This window comes from Coenobita brevimanus, chromosome 105 (genome assembly GCF_032717465.1).
Source record: "Coenobita brevimanus isolate Jiangsu-jjx chromosome 105, ASM3271746v2, whole genome shotgun sequence".
NCBI classification, from domain to species: domain Eukaryota; kingdom Metazoa; phylum Arthropoda; class Malacostraca; order Decapoda; family Coenobitidae; genus Coenobita; species Coenobita brevimanus.
In genome coordinates this window covers 11,098,755-11,116,289 of record NC_137058.1, presented here as the reverse complement: position 1 = coordinate 11,116,289, position 17,535 = coordinate 11,098,755, and the positions used below count along the sequence as shown (strand labels likewise).

The 17,535-nt window shown below is 40.1% G+C and overlaps 1 protein-coding gene across 1 annotated transcript in view; it reads right to left on the bottom strand.

The window, feature by feature from the left end:
• LOC145416298 (nephrin-like) overlaps positions 1-17,535 on the bottom strand; it is a 555,234-nt gene that overhangs the window by 150,384 nt on the left and 387,315 nt on the right. Inside the window, exon 14 of the mRNA XM_080285300.1 lies at positions 13,983-14,095. Within this exon, the coding sequence (XP_080141426.1) occupies positions 13,983-14,095 (113 nt within the window). The remainder of the gene's footprint in view (positions 1-13,982; positions 14,096-17,535) is intronic.

Here is a 17,535-nt window from a genome sequence, read left to right as displayed (position 1 = left end):
TGTTGTAGACGGCCATCGTTCTTCTCCTAGATCTATCAACAGTGGTGTTCCTCAGAGCTCTGTCCTATCACCAACTCTCTTCCTTTTATTCATCAATGATCTTCTAAGTTGTACATCTAACCCTATCCACTCATACGCTGATGACTCCACCCTTCACCTTTCCATTCGATTCCCGCAACGCCCATCTCAACAGTTACTTCAAGAAACAAGGGATGAGGCTATGGCACACCTAATGTCTGACTTGGCTCGTATCTCTGACTGGGGTAAAAATAGTATGGTTGTCTTTAATCCATCTAAGACTCAGTTCTTACACCTATCAACCCGACAAAATCTTCCACAGGTATACCCATTAATGTTTAATAGTATTCAGCTTAATCCTGCATCATCCTTGAACATGCTTGGGATTTCATTTACTCAGGACTTATCTTGGAAAGATCATATTACATCTCTTGTAAAATCTGCTTCCAAGAGATTGGGTGTGCTAAGCCAACTCCGCTCTTTCTTTACCCCTGCACAATTGTTGACTCTATACAGAGGTTTTGTCCGCCCCTGTGTGGAGTACAACTCTCATGTGTGGGGAGGCTCCCCACATACAGCTCTTCTCAATAGGGTGGAGTCAAAGGCTTTTCGTCTCATTAACTCTCCTCCTCTTACTGACTCCCTTCAACCTCTGTCTCTTCGCCGCACTGTTGCATCTTTATCTCTTTTCTATCGCTACTTTAATGGTCACTGCTCCTCTGAACTGTCTGCTTGCATTCCTCCACCTCTACGACAGGCGCGTAGCACCCGTCTGGCAGCAAACTCTCATCACTTTTCTGTCCAACTCTCTAATGCAAGAGTTAACCGTTACTCCCAGTCTTTCATTTATGCAACAGGTCAGCTCTGGAACTGTCTCCCTCTATCTGTATTTCCTTCTGCCTATGATCTCCAGTTTTTCAAACGCAGTGTGTCCAGGCATATCAAAATGATCGGATCTTGAATTTGGCTCTCTATTGTATTTTGTTTTTCTCTTGGAGGGAACTGTTACTGTGGGCTCATGGCCTTTGGTTCCTTCTTCCTCGCATAAAAAAAAAAAAAAAATGACTCCCAGTCACGAGATACAAAGCACTCACTAGTCATCGAAACAGACGACATCAATCTTGTCTGCACAGTCAATCAGCAGATGACACCCCTTGACAATATAACAGAATGGCATCAAAGCAGAGAAGACAAGCATACATTGTTCATTTCGATTTACAAGTAATAGAGTATACTAATCAACATGGCAGCAGGGCAGCCGAGAGGCATTATGGACCGTCACCCACATTGAAGAATGGAGGAAGCAGGAGGAGGAATTTAAGAAAACAGGGATGTGAAGACATCTATCTACCTATGTACCTAGGCTGCTTCCCTCAAAGAATGGGAGGTAGCCGAGACAGGGCGACACACTCCCAATTTACTCATCCACACACACGCATTCATTTGTATCTTAGCCCCCCCCCCCCTGTGGCGGGAGGGACACAATCTGGCTGCACTATGAGGTGATATTACCACTCTGTGGTCAAGTTGTGTGAGGATGAATTCTGCCACCATGTTCCCTGCATGTTGTAAAAGGCAGCAAAAACATGGACTATGATATTCTTAGGATTTGAAAATGAAAAATGTTAGAAAGAAGTTATTTTTTATATTAGTTGTTTGTGCAGTATTCTTTTACTTTCCAAATGTTACTGTATCTTTCATATAATAAATATAGCAACTGGTGACTGGTTGTATGGTATTATAAAATGGAAACTAGCAATATGTACTGACATATTGGTAGAGTGTAATACAGCAATATTATGATAATGAATTTGTTGGCTGAAATGAGTGAATTCCGTCAGGGGTGTGGGTTTATCTCCAATAATTTGGATATCATTCCATCTACATTTAGTACATCAACTAAGTCATGGTGTTTACATATATGTCATTGGTTGAGTCTATCTATCTATCTATCTATTGCCAGAAACCTCATTCCCGTTTCAGGTGGCCACAAACAAATCGCCTCCACGTCGTCCTGTCCCCCGCCAGTTCACTGCCCTGCTCCCAACTCACACCCCTCTCTCTCATATACCTCTCCACCCCATCCCTCCATCTCATCCTCGGCCTCCCCCTCCCTCTTCCCCCCTGCACCACACTCACATGCACTTTCTTCGTCAGTCTTTCACCCTCCATCCTCTCCACATGGCCAAACCACCTCAGCGTGTTCCTCATAACACTTCCTATCACATCCACATCCACACAACAACGCTCCCTTATATCCTCATTCGTCAGCCTGTCTCTCCATGTGATTCTACAGGCTCCTCTTAAATAACTCATTTCCACTGCTCTCACTCTTGACTTGTGTCCTTCCAACAACGTCCAAGCTTCACTTCCATACGTTAGTATCACAATACTGTCATGTAGTAACTTTTTCACTTCCATGCTCACTTCCCTGTTTCTTATCACTGCTTTCAAAGAACCAGCAACCTTTCTTCCCTGCTGTACCCTTTCAAGCACTTCACCCTCCAAACCTCCATCCATACTCATCACACTACCCAAGTACTTAAACGTACTCACATTTTCTAATTCCTCACCATCCAACCTCACTGTACATTCACTGACTTCACCTCTCTCAGGGACCATCACTTTACTCTTCCCTACATTCACTTTTAGATTCCGTTTCTTACACACTCTCCCAAACTCATCCACCAAGCCTTGCAGCTCCCGTTCGTCTTCACTCAACAACACAGTATCATCTGCAAACAACAGTACAGAGAGTTTACAAACACTATCCTCTCTCACCAGGGCCACTCCAACATCCACTACCCTACCTTGTACCTCTTTTATTACCCCATCCATGAACAGATTGAACAACCATGGAGACATGACACATCCCTGTTTCAACCCAACCTCCAAAGAGAAAAATTCGCTTAGTTCACCATCCACACGCACTCCAGCCTTAGCACCATCATACATACTCTTCACAGCATTCAACAACTTTCCATCTACTCCATATATTTTTAATACTTTCCACAATCCTTGTCTATCCACCCTATTTTTTTTTTTTTTTTTCCCTTTTGTTTATGTGTCATTTTTATACTAGTAAGCCTACAACTTTGTAAAAAAAACAATACTTCTCCCTTCAATTGACTTTTTATTATTCTTTATTTTTGCCTCTTCCTTCTTTTGCTTTAGTAATCCCCATTCTTCCTGAGTTAGACATCATTTTAACAATACGTCTTTGAATTCCTGTGAATCAATAAGTCTATTAGCATTTTCTAATACTTCTACAGTGTTAACACTTTAGAAGATTACTTTCAGGGACCCTGACTTATTTCTCTTATATTTCCCTATCCTTTTAAATTCGTCTATATCTTTATCACAGATGTCTTCTATTTTTTTTGTTTTTTTCAGTATGTTCATTACACTTACCATCTTTCGGTCTCTAGAGGTTCTGTCCCTTGCTTCTTCTTCATCTTTACCAGTGATTACTATAGATTTATTTATCTCAGGTGATTCCTTAATCAGCTTTGGGTTGCTTCTTATGATTTCTTTCACTTTACTTCTCATGCTTTTTGCTTCGACCTTAGTTTCCATCTCTTGCTTTTGTGACCTCTGCTTAAGTACTTTATAATTCCTCTTTGCCGTTCCTCACCAGTTCATTTGCCTCAGTTACAGTTCATTTGCCTCAGTTATCTTCTCTTCAGTATGACTGCTTTGTTCTATCGGACTACCTGCTTGTCTAATTATTGCTGTACGATTTCTGAACTACTCCAAAACTCTCTCATGGCTGACTACTGAGCGCCCTATTTCGCTTGTTTTCTTTCTCAGAGAGTTCACCTCCACTGACAACTCATGTATTTTTGTGTCTCTTCTGTTTATATCCTTTACCAATTCCTCACTTGTTTTTTTCTGCAGGCGTAGTTCTTTTCTGAATACCTCTATTTCCTGTTGATTTTTTTTTTTTCAGACTATTCACTTTCTCCACTAATTCATTGTTTCTTTCCATTTCAACCACTTCTGGGTAGATGTCATAATTCCATTTTCTACTTTTATCCTTTCTGTTACATACTAAAAGTACTTCTAGAAAGTATGCCATCTTGTAGTAAGATAAGTTTTACTTACAATCTGGTATCTCCCTGCTATCCATCCGTGGTGAGATGTCACAACTCCCCTGATGTATGGCTCAGCAAATTCCTTGGAGTTTTGATTTTTTTATATATACTTTTGGGATTCACGTTTTTGCTTATACCTACTGTATGATATTGGATCATCTCTTATTTTAGCCTAGTGCCGGCCCTGACCCACTATACTGTAGATGCACTTAGGTATTAGCAGAGCACAGCTACTGGACGTCTGCTCTCCACGATGTGTGTGTGTTCTTACCTAATTGTTCATACCTAATTGTATCTTTACAGGAATGAGTCAAGCTCGTACTGTCCCGTGTCTTAAACCATATTTATCGTACATATCCTTAAATTTGTGAATTGTTTTGGCACACACTATTTCATTCGGTAGTGCATTCCATTGATCAATTGCTCTGTTTGGGAAACTGAATTTCCTTACGTCTTTATCACCTCTCTTCTTATGCAATTTTTTGCAGTGTCCTCTTGCTGATGCTTCTCCATATGTTAAGTAATCATTTATGTCTATTTTCTCCTTTCCTGATATGCATTTATATAGCATTATCATGTCACCTCTTTTCCTTCTCTCCTGTAGTGTTGGTAGATTCAGTTTATTTAGTCTTTCTTCGTAGCTTAGGTCTCTTAAGCTTGGTATCCATCTTGTAACGGCCCTTTGAACTTTTTCAATCTTGTCTATGTGCTTTTTGAGATGAGGACTCCAGACTACTGATGCATATTCCAGGGTTGGTCTAATGAATGATGTTATTATCTTTCTTAGCATGTCTTCATTTATGTATGTGAATGCTATTCTCATATTTGCAAGCAGTGTATACATGTTCCTTACCTTCTCGCTGATGTGGTCAGCAGGAGATAGTCTGTTATTGATAATCACACCTAGGTCTTTCTCTCTTTCTGATGTGTATAGGGTTTTATTTCCTAACTTATAATCCCAATCAGGTCTTTTTCCACTTTTAACAAACTTGATTACATGACACTTGTCCACATTGAATTCCATTTGCCATGTACTACTCCATTCATGAAGTTTATTTAATTCTTCTTGTAGCTCTTTACAAGAGTCTGTGTTAGTAATTCTCCTTTGTATATTTGCATCATCTGCAAACATATTCAGATGGCTCTCATTTCCAGTGTTACTGTTTATATCATTTATATACACTAAAAACATGATTGGTGCCAGCACTGAACCCTGTGGTACTCCACTAGTCACTTCTTTCCATAATGAGTAGTTTCCTCTTAGTACTGTCCTCATTTCTCTTTTTATGAGAAAGTCTTGCATCCAACAAAACAGTTTGCCTCGAATTCCTCCTTGATGGCACAGTTTCCATAAAAGTCTTTGGTGTGGTACTGTGTCAAAAGCTTTCTTGAAATCTAAATAGATACTGTCCACCCATCCTTCCCTTTCCTGTATTGTGTTTGTTACTCTGTCATAGTAGCTCAACAGATTAGTAACACATGATTTTCCTTTTCTGAAACCAAACTGTCTTTCTGTTATCATACTGTGTTCTTCTAGATGATTTACCCAAGCTTTTCTTATAAGTTTTTCTAATACCTTGCTTACAACACTGGTCAGTGATACTGGTCGGTAGTTGAGTGGATTTTGTCTATTTCCTTTCTTGAATAAGGGGATAATATTTGCTTTTTTTCCAAATATCAGGTAGTTTACCTTGACTCAAGGATTTCTTGAAAATTAAAAATAATGGTTTACATAACTCCTTTGTACATTCTCGTAATACCCAACATGAAATTTCATCAGGACCACTTGCTTTTCCTCTGTCTAATCTACTTAACTCCTCCTGTATTACTTTTTCTGCTATTTGTATATCTGGTAGTATGTGTGGACATGCGTGTTCCACATAGTCCCTCTCAACATTTTTTTCTTCTGTAAAAACTAATTGGAAATTCTTATTTAGTGCTTCACAAATATCTTTCTCTTGTGTATAAGTGATTCCCTCGTCTGTAATGGATTGTATTATATCTTTTACTTTAGTTTTGCTTCTGATATAGCTGTAAAACAGCTTTGGTTGATTACTACTTTTATTTATTATATCCTCCTCAAACTGTTTTGGGGCTTCCCTCCTTATTCTTGTATAGTCGTTTCTTGCCTGTTTGTAATTATTATACGCCCTTTCACCATTGTGTCTTCTGTATCTATTCCACAACAAATCTCTTCTTTCTTTTGAATTTTTACACTCTGTATTGAACCATTTCTGTATTTTCTTATCTGCTTCTTTGTGCTGTGGGATGTACTTCTGGACTCCTATTTCATAAAATTCACAAAAATTTTTATATACAGCATTTAAATCTTGTCCTCTAAGCTCATTTTCCCGATCAACTTCTAAGAAATACTTCTTTAGGTCTTGATAATTTCCCTTTTTATAGTTTAGGCTCTTTTTGTAACTATCATTGCTGTTTACTATGTCATATGCTATCCTGAAGTTATAATTTAGTACTGCATGATCGCTTTTGCCGAGTGGAGGGTGATATATTAAACTGTCAATATCATTTTCTTGCCTTGTAAATATTAGATCTAGTACTGAAGGTACATCAAGTCCTCTTTTTCTGGTGGTTTCCCTCACATGTTGCGTTAAGAAAAACTCTTGTACGAGATCCAGGAGCTTTTGGTCCCAACAGCTTTCTTGGCTATTTATATCTAGAGTATTCTAATTTATATTTGTATTGAAGTCCCCAGTTAGTATAATTCTTTCCGATTTCTCTTTCATTTTATGTAGCAATAATCTTACACTCTGAATTGTACTCTCTGCCATGTCCTCATATTCGTCTCTTTTCCATGTGTTTGATCTGGGTGGCATGTACAAATTGGCTACAATTACTTTACCTTCAGATGTGTCGATCTCTACTGCAATCAGTTCTACTTGTGATGGTATATCTAGTTTGATTTCCTTGACGTTTTGATTTTTCTTAGTTAATATTATAATTCCTCCTCCTTTTTTTAAATATCTGTCTCTTCTCCATATATTGAATTCCTCTAAGTTTAGTATGTCATTTGATATCCTTGGTATTAATTTTGTTTCAGTTAGGCATATTATTTGTGGTTCATTTTCTCTTACATAATCATTCATCTCTAGTAATTTAGATACCATTCCATCCACATTTGAGTACATCAACTTCATCATCTTGTTTATATACTTGTCATGACATGGTTCTACTACCTTCCTCCTTTTTCTTCCATCCTGTTTGTGTACCACTTTCGTACCTGCAATCCTATTACTTTGTAAAAAAAAAAATTCTTCTTCTCCTCTTCTGATCTTCCCTCATTTTTTGTTTTTGCTTCCTCCCTTTTCTCTTTCAGTAATTCCAGTTCCTCTTGTGTTAGGCATCATTTTATCCATACATTTTTGAACTCCTCTTTTTCCTTAAGATTCTTTGCATTTTTTAGTATCTCTTCCACAGTGTTTACACTCTGGAAAGTCACCTTTAGAGTTCTTGTCTTGCTTTTCTCGTATTTCCCTAACCTTTTGTGTTCCTCTATGTCTTTACTACAGATTTCCTCTGATACTTCTTTCAGTAAGCTCATTACATTTGCCATCTCCTTTTTGTCTCTTGTGAGCTTGTTTTTAACTTCTTCCTCTTCTATACCAGTGATTACTATTGATTTGTTTATCTCTACTGAATCTCTGACTAACTTTGGATTGTTTTGGATTATTCTTTTCACCTCCTTTTTAATGTTTTTTTCCTCCACCCTTGTTTCTAAGTCTTTCTTTACTTTCACCATTTCAGCATACGTGGTTTCTACATCATTTTTGTAGCTTTGCACAGCTTCATTCACTTGTGTTATCTTCTCCTCAATATCACTGCTCTGGTCAATAAGATTGCTAACTTGCCTAACTGTCTCTGTGTCATTTTTGAACTCTTCCATAACACTCTCGTGATTGACTACTGTACTTGCCATTTCACTCATTTTCTTCCTAAGTGTACTCAATTCCACTGTTAGTTCACTGATGGTTGTGTCTTTCTTATTGGCCTCCCTTCCTAGTGTGTGTGTGTGTGTGTGTGTGTGTGTGTGTGTGTGTGTGTGAGACGGTGGCAGGAATGATGTAATTTATTTTCAGTGTAATAACGCTTTCTGAAGTATGTTTTTGCCACTTCGAGACTTTTTATTTTGTTTAGGAGAGGGTTGGTAGTGAAGGGGTTTGAAAATGCGATCTTTATTTTTCTATGCTGCTTCTAAATTATATTATATAGGGAATCCTATTCTATCAAGGGATTAAAATCTTTCCTCATTAACAGTAAAGCCGTCACTGCACTCTCTAAATCAATAACAAGTAGAAAAAAAGAGATTGCATTACATCAAAGCTCATTCATACATCAGAGCTTATTAATTACACATACAAGGGCACTGAGTGATCTGTATGCTTGTATTTACACTTGCTGTTACTGACGACTGCCTCCATGCTGAAGCCGGACTATTAATGTGGAGAATAATGGTGAATTCTCTGTCAAAACCATGCAACTCTATGGACACTAGGAAACAAGATAATATGCATAAATATAACCTCTGCTAAGAAACGTATCTTTGACTTTAATGCTCTGGCTGTTGACTATACGTAACAGATTCTACATATTTATCTATTGCCAGACTCCTTAATCCCGTACAGGGTGGCCACAAACAATTTGCCTCCACGTCACCCTGTCTCCTGTCATTTCACTGCCTTGCTCCCAACTCACACCCCTCTCTCTCATATATCTCTCCACTCCTTCCCTCCATCTCATCCTCGGTCTTCCCCTCCCTCTCCCCCTCTCCACTTCACTCACATACACTCTCCTCGTCAGTCTCTCACCCTCCATCCTCTCCACATGGCCAAACCACCTCAGCGTGTTCCTCCTAACGCTCCCTATCACATCCACATCCACACCACAATGCTCCTTTATATCTTCATTTGTCAGCCTGTCTCTCCACGTGACTCCACAGGCTCTTCTTAAATAACTCATTTCCACTGCTCTCACTCTTGACTTGTGTCCTTCCAACAACGTCCAAGCTTCACTTCCATACGTTAGAGTTGGTATCACAATACTGTCATGTAATAACTTTTTCACTACCATGCTCACATCCCTGTTTTTTATCACTGCTCTCAAGGGACCAGCAACCTTTCTTCCTTGTTGTACCCTTTCAAGCACTTCACCCTCCAAACTTCCATCCTTATTCATCACACTCCCCGAGTACATAAACGTACTCACATTTTCCATTTCCTCACCATCCAACCTTGCTGTACATTCACTGACTTCATCTCTCTCAAAGACCATCACCTTACTCTTCCCTACATTCACCTTTAGATTCCGATTCTTACACACTCTCCTAAACTCATCCACCATGCCTTGCAGCTCCCCTTCGTCTTCACTCAACAACACAGTATCATCTGCAAACAACAGTACAGGGAGTTTCCAAACACTACCCTCTCTCACTAGGGCCACTCCAACATCCACTGCCCTACTTTGTATCTCTTTTATTACTACATCCATGTATAGATTGAACAACCATGGAGACATGACATATCCCTATTTGAACCCAACCTTCAAAGAGAAAAATTCACTCAGTTCACCTTCCACACACACTGCAGCCTTAGCACCATCATACTCGTACATACTCTTCACAGCATTCAACAACTTCCCATCTACTCCATATATTCTCAATACTTTCCAAAATCCATGTATATCCACCCTGCCATATGCTTTCTCCAAATCCATGAAGGCAGCATACAACTTCTTTCCCTTCTCTAGAAACTTTTCCACTAATGACCTAAGAATGAATATCTGATCTACACAACCTCTTCTCATCCTAAATACCCCCTGTTCTTCTCCAACTAATTCCTCTGTAATTTCCCTAATTCTGTCAGTAAGTATCCTACCATACACTTTTCCTATTACACTAAGAAGACAAATGCCCCTGTGATTACCACACACTTCTTATTACCCTTTTCCTTTGTACAAGGGAATAATTATTCTAACTTCCAATCCTCCGGGACTTAACCTTCCTCCCAGGCCAATCTGCACATCTTCCAAATCCATTCTACTACTATCTCACCCCCATTCCTTAGCATTTCACCACACACTCCATCAATTCCTGGGGCTTTCCCCAGTTTGACTTTCTTCATTGCTTCCACAACTTCCATCTTACTGATTTCTTCCTGTCTTCTCACCTCCCTCCTCCCAGCCATTCCCCAGCCATTTATACTCGCATTACTATCATTCTCTATGTTCAACAATTCCTTAAAGTGTTCTCTCCATCTGCTCACTTTTTCTTCCTTCTCCACTAGTAATCTACCATTTTTATCTGTCACTCTCCTGCTAACGTCACTTCCACTCTGTCTTACTCTCTTCACCTCTTTCCAGAACATTTTCTTACAGTCCCTCCACATTACACTCTACTTCCTTCCAAATTCCTCATCCACTCCTTTCTTACCCTCTCTTACTAATATTTTCACCTCTCTCTTCCTTTCTACATATAACTCTCTCTTCCACCTCTCATCTTCTTCCACGCCCCTATTTCTCATCCATTCTTTTGTACAGTCGGCCTAAGAAGTGACGGCGGAGTATCCAGAAATTTTCGGGCGGTGACAGTGCACATACTCTTCGTTACATCTCTACGAGGTGAAACCTAATACGTAAAATTGTTACAAAAAACAATAAATCAATGTCAAAGTACCTGTATATTTCAGAATTGTAGGAAGCAGTTCGTTAGTTACGATAATAAGAAATCCTAAAAGGAACTAATTGAAATTTCACAACTATCGCTCAGGGACATTCAGGAATAATTTGTGGAGTTCGAATCTAGTATGGTAACACGCAATAATTTTTTAGCAGAGTAAGACTGAACAAAAGGGAGCTTCAATAAATAATAAAAATTAGTAATTATTATTTATAAAACAATTTCCGTTACAATACCAAGGAATAATTTAAAATCGTTTATTTCCGTTTCCAATGTCTCCATGGACGCCGACAGAAAGTGCGAAGGCGGCGTTAGCCAGTAAGCTATATTAAATGTTTCAATCAACACGCATGAAAAGAGATAACATTTACTCAAAGACATGCAGTTATTACACTGCCTTTGGTCAGTTTTCCATTAAGAAAAATCTCTGGATTATTTAATATAAGCCAGAGGGCTTTCGGTGAAAGAAGTATAAAAAAAGAACCTCGACGTTTGTCTAGAGTCGGAGCTCCTTGCAGAATGCTATCTTCTGTCACAGTCTGATACCCTCAGTGCATAATCGATTAGCAAGAGTAATAAAATCCAGAGGTTCATAAACAAATCATTGAGTTCAAAACTCCCAAGTCAGCATTTTCTGTTCAGCAGGACATTATAGTTTTTTTTAAAAAGACAGATATTAAGCTTAAAATATGGAGTAAAGAGTGCGTGGTTTTGCAGTGCAAGAGTTTATGAACTCATGTTTTGGTCCTGTTTATTGCTTAGTGTAAGCGAAAAAGGCAGAATCTGTCATACCTCCTTACAACTAATAATAATTTGCATCGATTGCGAATATAGTTGCTAATTATAATTATTATTGGAGAGAGGAAGATGGAATAAAAGGCAGTATGGTTTTGCTGCTACCGCAGGTAGGGCACCATTACGAAGAATAATTTCATTGTTATGGCATCCTTATTGTTACTGGATCATAGCCATAGCATATGAAAATAAGGCAGTGTATTGCAGTCACTAGAATTTTCCTTAACTGGTCTTCAAAAGTAGAGTATCTGTATTTGAAATCCTGAGAAACAATTAAATCAGGAACACGGAGTTATAGGCCTACTGCCCACCGCGCACAAAGTAATATATTTCACATTCATTCAAAGTCGGAAAGGTAACTAAGTGTTAACTTCTAATATATCACTGCCTCATGTTATTCATTTTACATCATTCTTAGTGCAATATAATATATAATTTATTTTATATGACCTGATGAAGGCATTGAATGTTTACCTTATATTCACTGTTGTGATTGAACGGACGGCAGTGCAGAGTGACCGAAGCAACCTGACACTCTGCCATCACTTCTTGGGGCGACTGTACCACAGTCTGTCTCACCTCTTCATTCCACCATGCTGCTCCTTGCACCCCCTTCCGTCTTCTCTTCACCCCACACACCACGTCACACACTATACATATTTCTTCTGTGAATATCTTGCACAAACCTTCCACGTCCCCCATCTGCTCCAATTCATACTTACCCAATCATTCCTCCAATTCTTTCGTATATTCTTCCTTTTTCTCATCCTCTTGTAACCTTTCACTACGTCCTCCCGTCTTTCCCTTCTTCTATTTCTCCATCTTACTTGGATCTTGATTCTGGCCACCACCAAGTAGTGGTCAGAAAGTCCACTCTCCCAGCCTCTATAAGCTCTTGCATCCATTACACATCTTCACATCCTTTCATCCAAACACACATACTCAGTCATTGCCGTCCTTTCATTCAGTTCACCACCCACCTTTCTCATCACTCGCTATGTATAACTGTGGATCATTTTGTGCCTGAAGAGGGTATTGGCTATCACCAACCCCCTCCCAGCACAAATGTCCACCAACGCACTGCCATTCTCATCTATCTCAGCAGGCACATCCCACTCACCAACTATTCCATCCACCTTCACCTTCCCTACTTCACCATTCATATCACCAATCAAAAACAATCATTCCTTCCAAACTTTTCCATGCAGACTTCCACATTCGTCCAGAACTCTTCTCTCACTCTACTTGCACGCTCTTGTGTTGGCGCATACACGCACACAATCGCCCACATTTGTATTCCAACTTTCAATCTTACCCACACAATCCTTGAGCCAACTGATCCATACTATCTCATGTTCTTCCATCTTTTACACACAACAATACACACTCCTTCTTTTGCCCTCTCATTCTCACCTACTCCTGCACAAATACCCCATCCATACTCCCATTCTCTTACTCTCTCTCCTCCTCTTTTAGTTTCAGTTACTCCACATACATCCACTTTCGCACCCTCAAGCACCTGGACAATCTCTCTCTCTTTCACCTCATCATTCACACTCCTTACATTCCACGTCGCGATCCGTACCATGTCCTTTGTCCGGTCCTTGGTCGTCATCGTTTGGTCAGTTCTTGTCCTAGGCTTCTTGTTCGTCTTTTTAGTTAGCTGTTTTCCAGGGAGGGGCACTAAACCTCCGCCAACCCTTTTAGTTGCCTCATACGACAAGCAGGGTTACTGGGGGAATATTCTTGAAAAAAAAAAAAAAAAAACTATTCCCACGGATTAACCAGAATAAAACAGCAAGATTCATCTCTCAAATTGTAAGCGTTACACAGACTGTTTTTAACATTTTAGCTGAAAAGAGCTTATCTCAGCTGAAAGTTTATTGGTTGGATTTAGTGAGTTTACAATACCTAAGTATGACTCTCGGACAGAAATAGTTAATGGAAAGTCTATCATTAACTCTTCTATTGCCAGCGGACCGTAAAAACGAAAAACAATTATGGCATTTCGGTTCTCTCAGTCGTTCATATAATACCTGGTCAGCTCTGGAACTGCTTTCCTCAGCATGTCTTTCCCACAGCCAGATTTTTAAACGTTAAGTGTCCTCCAAAGAAACCCCAGTGTAAACGATTCTTGAGTCTAGCTTTCCTTTTGTTCTGCTGTCTGTTGAAGGGACAAGTTTTGCCGGCTTTCCGCTTTTATTTCCTTTTTAAATCTTTTTTACATATAAACGTTCCTGTCTTAATTCTTCACTTCCCGGCATTACTGTCTTCCTCCCCGCCTTGTCATTCCTTCCTCCCTTTATTCCTCCTTCCCTCCCTCTGTCCTCTCTACCCTCTTTACCTCCCCCCTTCTTTCCTCTTTCGCTCTCAGGCCAACTCACGGTGGTCGTGAAGTGCTGTGTAAGTCCACCATCATGTCCCGGCACACAGGTCACAGCGAGAGACGTGGCGCTGTGGTGGACCAGGGAGCACGACACCGGCTCTTCGGGAGGACCTACGGAGTGAAGAACGGAAGAGTTAGTACATAATAAACAATAACAAGGCTCTTGTCTGCGTGTACGTGTATATACCATGTATATGTACATAATAAACAATAACAACGCCCTTGTCTGTGTGTACGTGTATATACCGTATATATGTACATAATAAACAATAACAACGCCCTTGTCTGTGTGTACGTGTATATACCATGTATATGTACATAATAAACAATAACAAGGCTCTTGTCTGTGTGTACGTGTATATACCGTATATATGTACATAATAAACAATAACAAGGCTCTTGTCTGCGTGTACGTGTATATATATATATATATATACACCAGGTGATTCAAAAAGCTTTTTCATACATTTGAGGACACTTTCATCATACATAGATAAGACTATATTACTCTATGACGTTTTTGGTGGGTATTTGTAATTTTGGAGATATTACACGTTTAAAGTTCTCGATAGATAGAAAATATAAGTCTTGGGAGTGAAAACGAAAATCTCATAGCTAACCCAGGGCAGGAAGGCCAGGCCAACACGTGATAATGCGGTTACAATAGTGGCTCTGAGTCGCTCTACGAATTCGAATTTTTGAACGTTCAGTGCATTAGTAGTAGCAGTAGTAGTAGTAGTAGGCCTACTACTACTACTACTACTACTACTAGTTGTTGTAGCAGTAGAAGTAGTTGGAGCTGGAGGAGGGGGAGTATTACTACCGTGTTAATTCTACATTTTTTTTTATTTACCTACTTATTACTATTATTATTATTCCTAATAGTAGTAGTAGTAGTAGTACAGTAGTAATAGTAGTAGTACAGTAGTAATAGTAGTAGTAGTAGTACTTTTCTGAACACACGAGTTCTAACATACATAAAAAAAAGGCAGGTTTTTTCTGTCAGTTGCAATTTGAGTTATGAAACTCCGGTGTGTGCCTCAGATTCTGGACACTGTTGCCGGATGCTGTGAAAATGTCTTAAAACATGGCAAATGTTCTGTTGAAAATTCTCTGTCAGCCGCCTACCCCACCTCTCATCTGCTGCCACTTTAGCATCACGCACAGCCCTTCTCGCCCTATTCCTCTTTTCCTTATACCTTTCATATGACATCTCATCCTTCCTCTGCAGCCACACTTCATATGCACGTCTCTTCTCAGCCACAGCCATACTTACTTCCTCGCACCACCATTCACTTCCTTTTCTTACACCACCACCCACACGTCTCACACCACACACCTCTTCCGCATGCCCCACCACAGCACTCTTAAACAACTGCCACTCCTCCTCCACACTGCCATTTTCCTGATGTTTCACTGCGTTTCACTCATCTTTCAATTTCTCCTGATACTCTATCTTTTTCTCTCTTTTATCCAACTCACTCACTTTCAAAACCTCCCTGCCACACCTAACCCTTCTAGCTCTCACCCATCTCTTACCTACTCTTAACTTTCCCTCCACCAGGTAGTGGTCAGACATACCTCCACCCTCCCCTCTCAGAACTCTCACATCCGACAATCTTCCTATTACATTCCTAGACAGAACCACATAGTCCATCAAAGCTCTATCAACAACCCTTCCACCCTCCTGTGTCACCCCTGTATACTTATAAATATCTTTCTTCTCAAACAGCGTATTTCCAATCACCAGCTCTCGCTCAACACACATCTCTATCATTCGTTCCCCATTTTCATTTCTTCCAGGCACACCATGCATACCAACTACACCTTCAACTGCTACATTTCCCACTTTAGCATTCAAATCTCCCATCATTACCACATTCACATTCGCTCCAAAACTCTGCAGACACTCATCAACATCATTCCAGAAAGACTCCCTCTCTTCTTCATCCCTTTCACTACCAGGCCCATATGCACTCACAAACACCCACACCTCACGTTCAAATTTCGCTTTCACCCACATCAGTCTCGATGACACCTCCTTCCATTCAATCACACATTGCTGTACTTCCGGACTCACTAACAAGGCCACACCTTCTCTTGCTCTTCCTCTATCAACACCTGACAATCTTCCATTCACACTTCCAAACATAGACTCACCCTTTCCTTTTCATCTTCGTTTCACTCAAAGCTAACACATCCAACTTTCTTCTCACAAACATTCTCCCAATCTCCTCCCTTTTAGCCTCAATCGTACTACATCCACGCATATTCATAGACCCAATCTTCAGGGTACGGGGATAACTCCATCCCCCATCCCTTTCTCTGGCCTGTCTCTTTTTAGGAACTAAAAAATAGAGGAGGGCGTCCCTAGTCCCCTCACCCCGCCCCTTTTAGTCGCCTTTTACGACACGCAGGGAATACGGTGGCAGTACTCTTCCTAACACAACCCGGCCGCAGAGTAGTAGTACCACCCCATAGTGCAGCCAGATTGTGTCTCTGTGTGTGTGTGTCTGTGTGTGAAGAGAGAGAGAGAGAGAGAGAGAGAGAGAGAGAGAGAGAGAGAATTTAATATAGAATTCCTTTGCTTTACCATGCGCTATATATAAATCCGAATACAATGTTGAGTTGTACAACACCGACTGAACACTGTACTATATCAATGGAACTGGGGTATGGATGTAATGAATCTACATTTATAAATGTAGATGACTATCCGACACTGGACTCAAAATGTTTTGCTATTCAGCGTCAGGTTGTTCACCTCAGTTATTTGGCTGTATGCTACAGAGAGTTTATTTTCAATTTCCAGTCAAACATAACTCAGTTTTCATATTAATCTTCTTCCACTTGTGCACTTTTATCTGACGATCCAGGCATCAGTTCTTACACATTACCGCTCCTAACCACTGTATATAATAGAAAGAATCCAGTATTAGGTAACTACTGAAAAGAGAACAGAAGTCACAATAATGGAAGGAAGCTAGATCTGTAAGTCACTCCGGTATCTTTGGAAGCCTCCTCCTTACCTCGTCTCCCTTCATCTCTCACAGCCTCCTGATTCCCCCCTCCTCTTAATCCTTTCAATGTACACATTCCTCATATTTCATTCCAAATAATTTCTTCAGCATTTCTTCTCAACATTTCCTCCTCGTTTCCCAACGCGTCTCCTGCTCCTCTTCCCCTCCTTCAAACTCCCTCTTTCTTATTTGCTTTTTATTTCCTTCACCATCACCCTTTACCTTCTTCCTCTCTTCCTTTCATTCCTTCCCCCACCTTTATTTTCTCTTACTTCTTTTCCCTCTCTTTGACTTCCCTTCTCCCTCCCTCTGACTCCTAGTTCCCTAAATCTTTCATCCGTTTCCCTTCCTTGTATGCCCTCTCCTCCTCAGTTTCTTTCCCTCTCCCCATTCCTCCTCTTACCTTCGTCTTCATCTCCTCAGACTTTCCTCCACACCATCTGTTATTATCACCTCCCCGCATTAGCCTCTACCTCTCCCTTCCTCACATCCCCACCCAAACCCCCTCCTTCTCTCTCCCTCTCCCCAGTT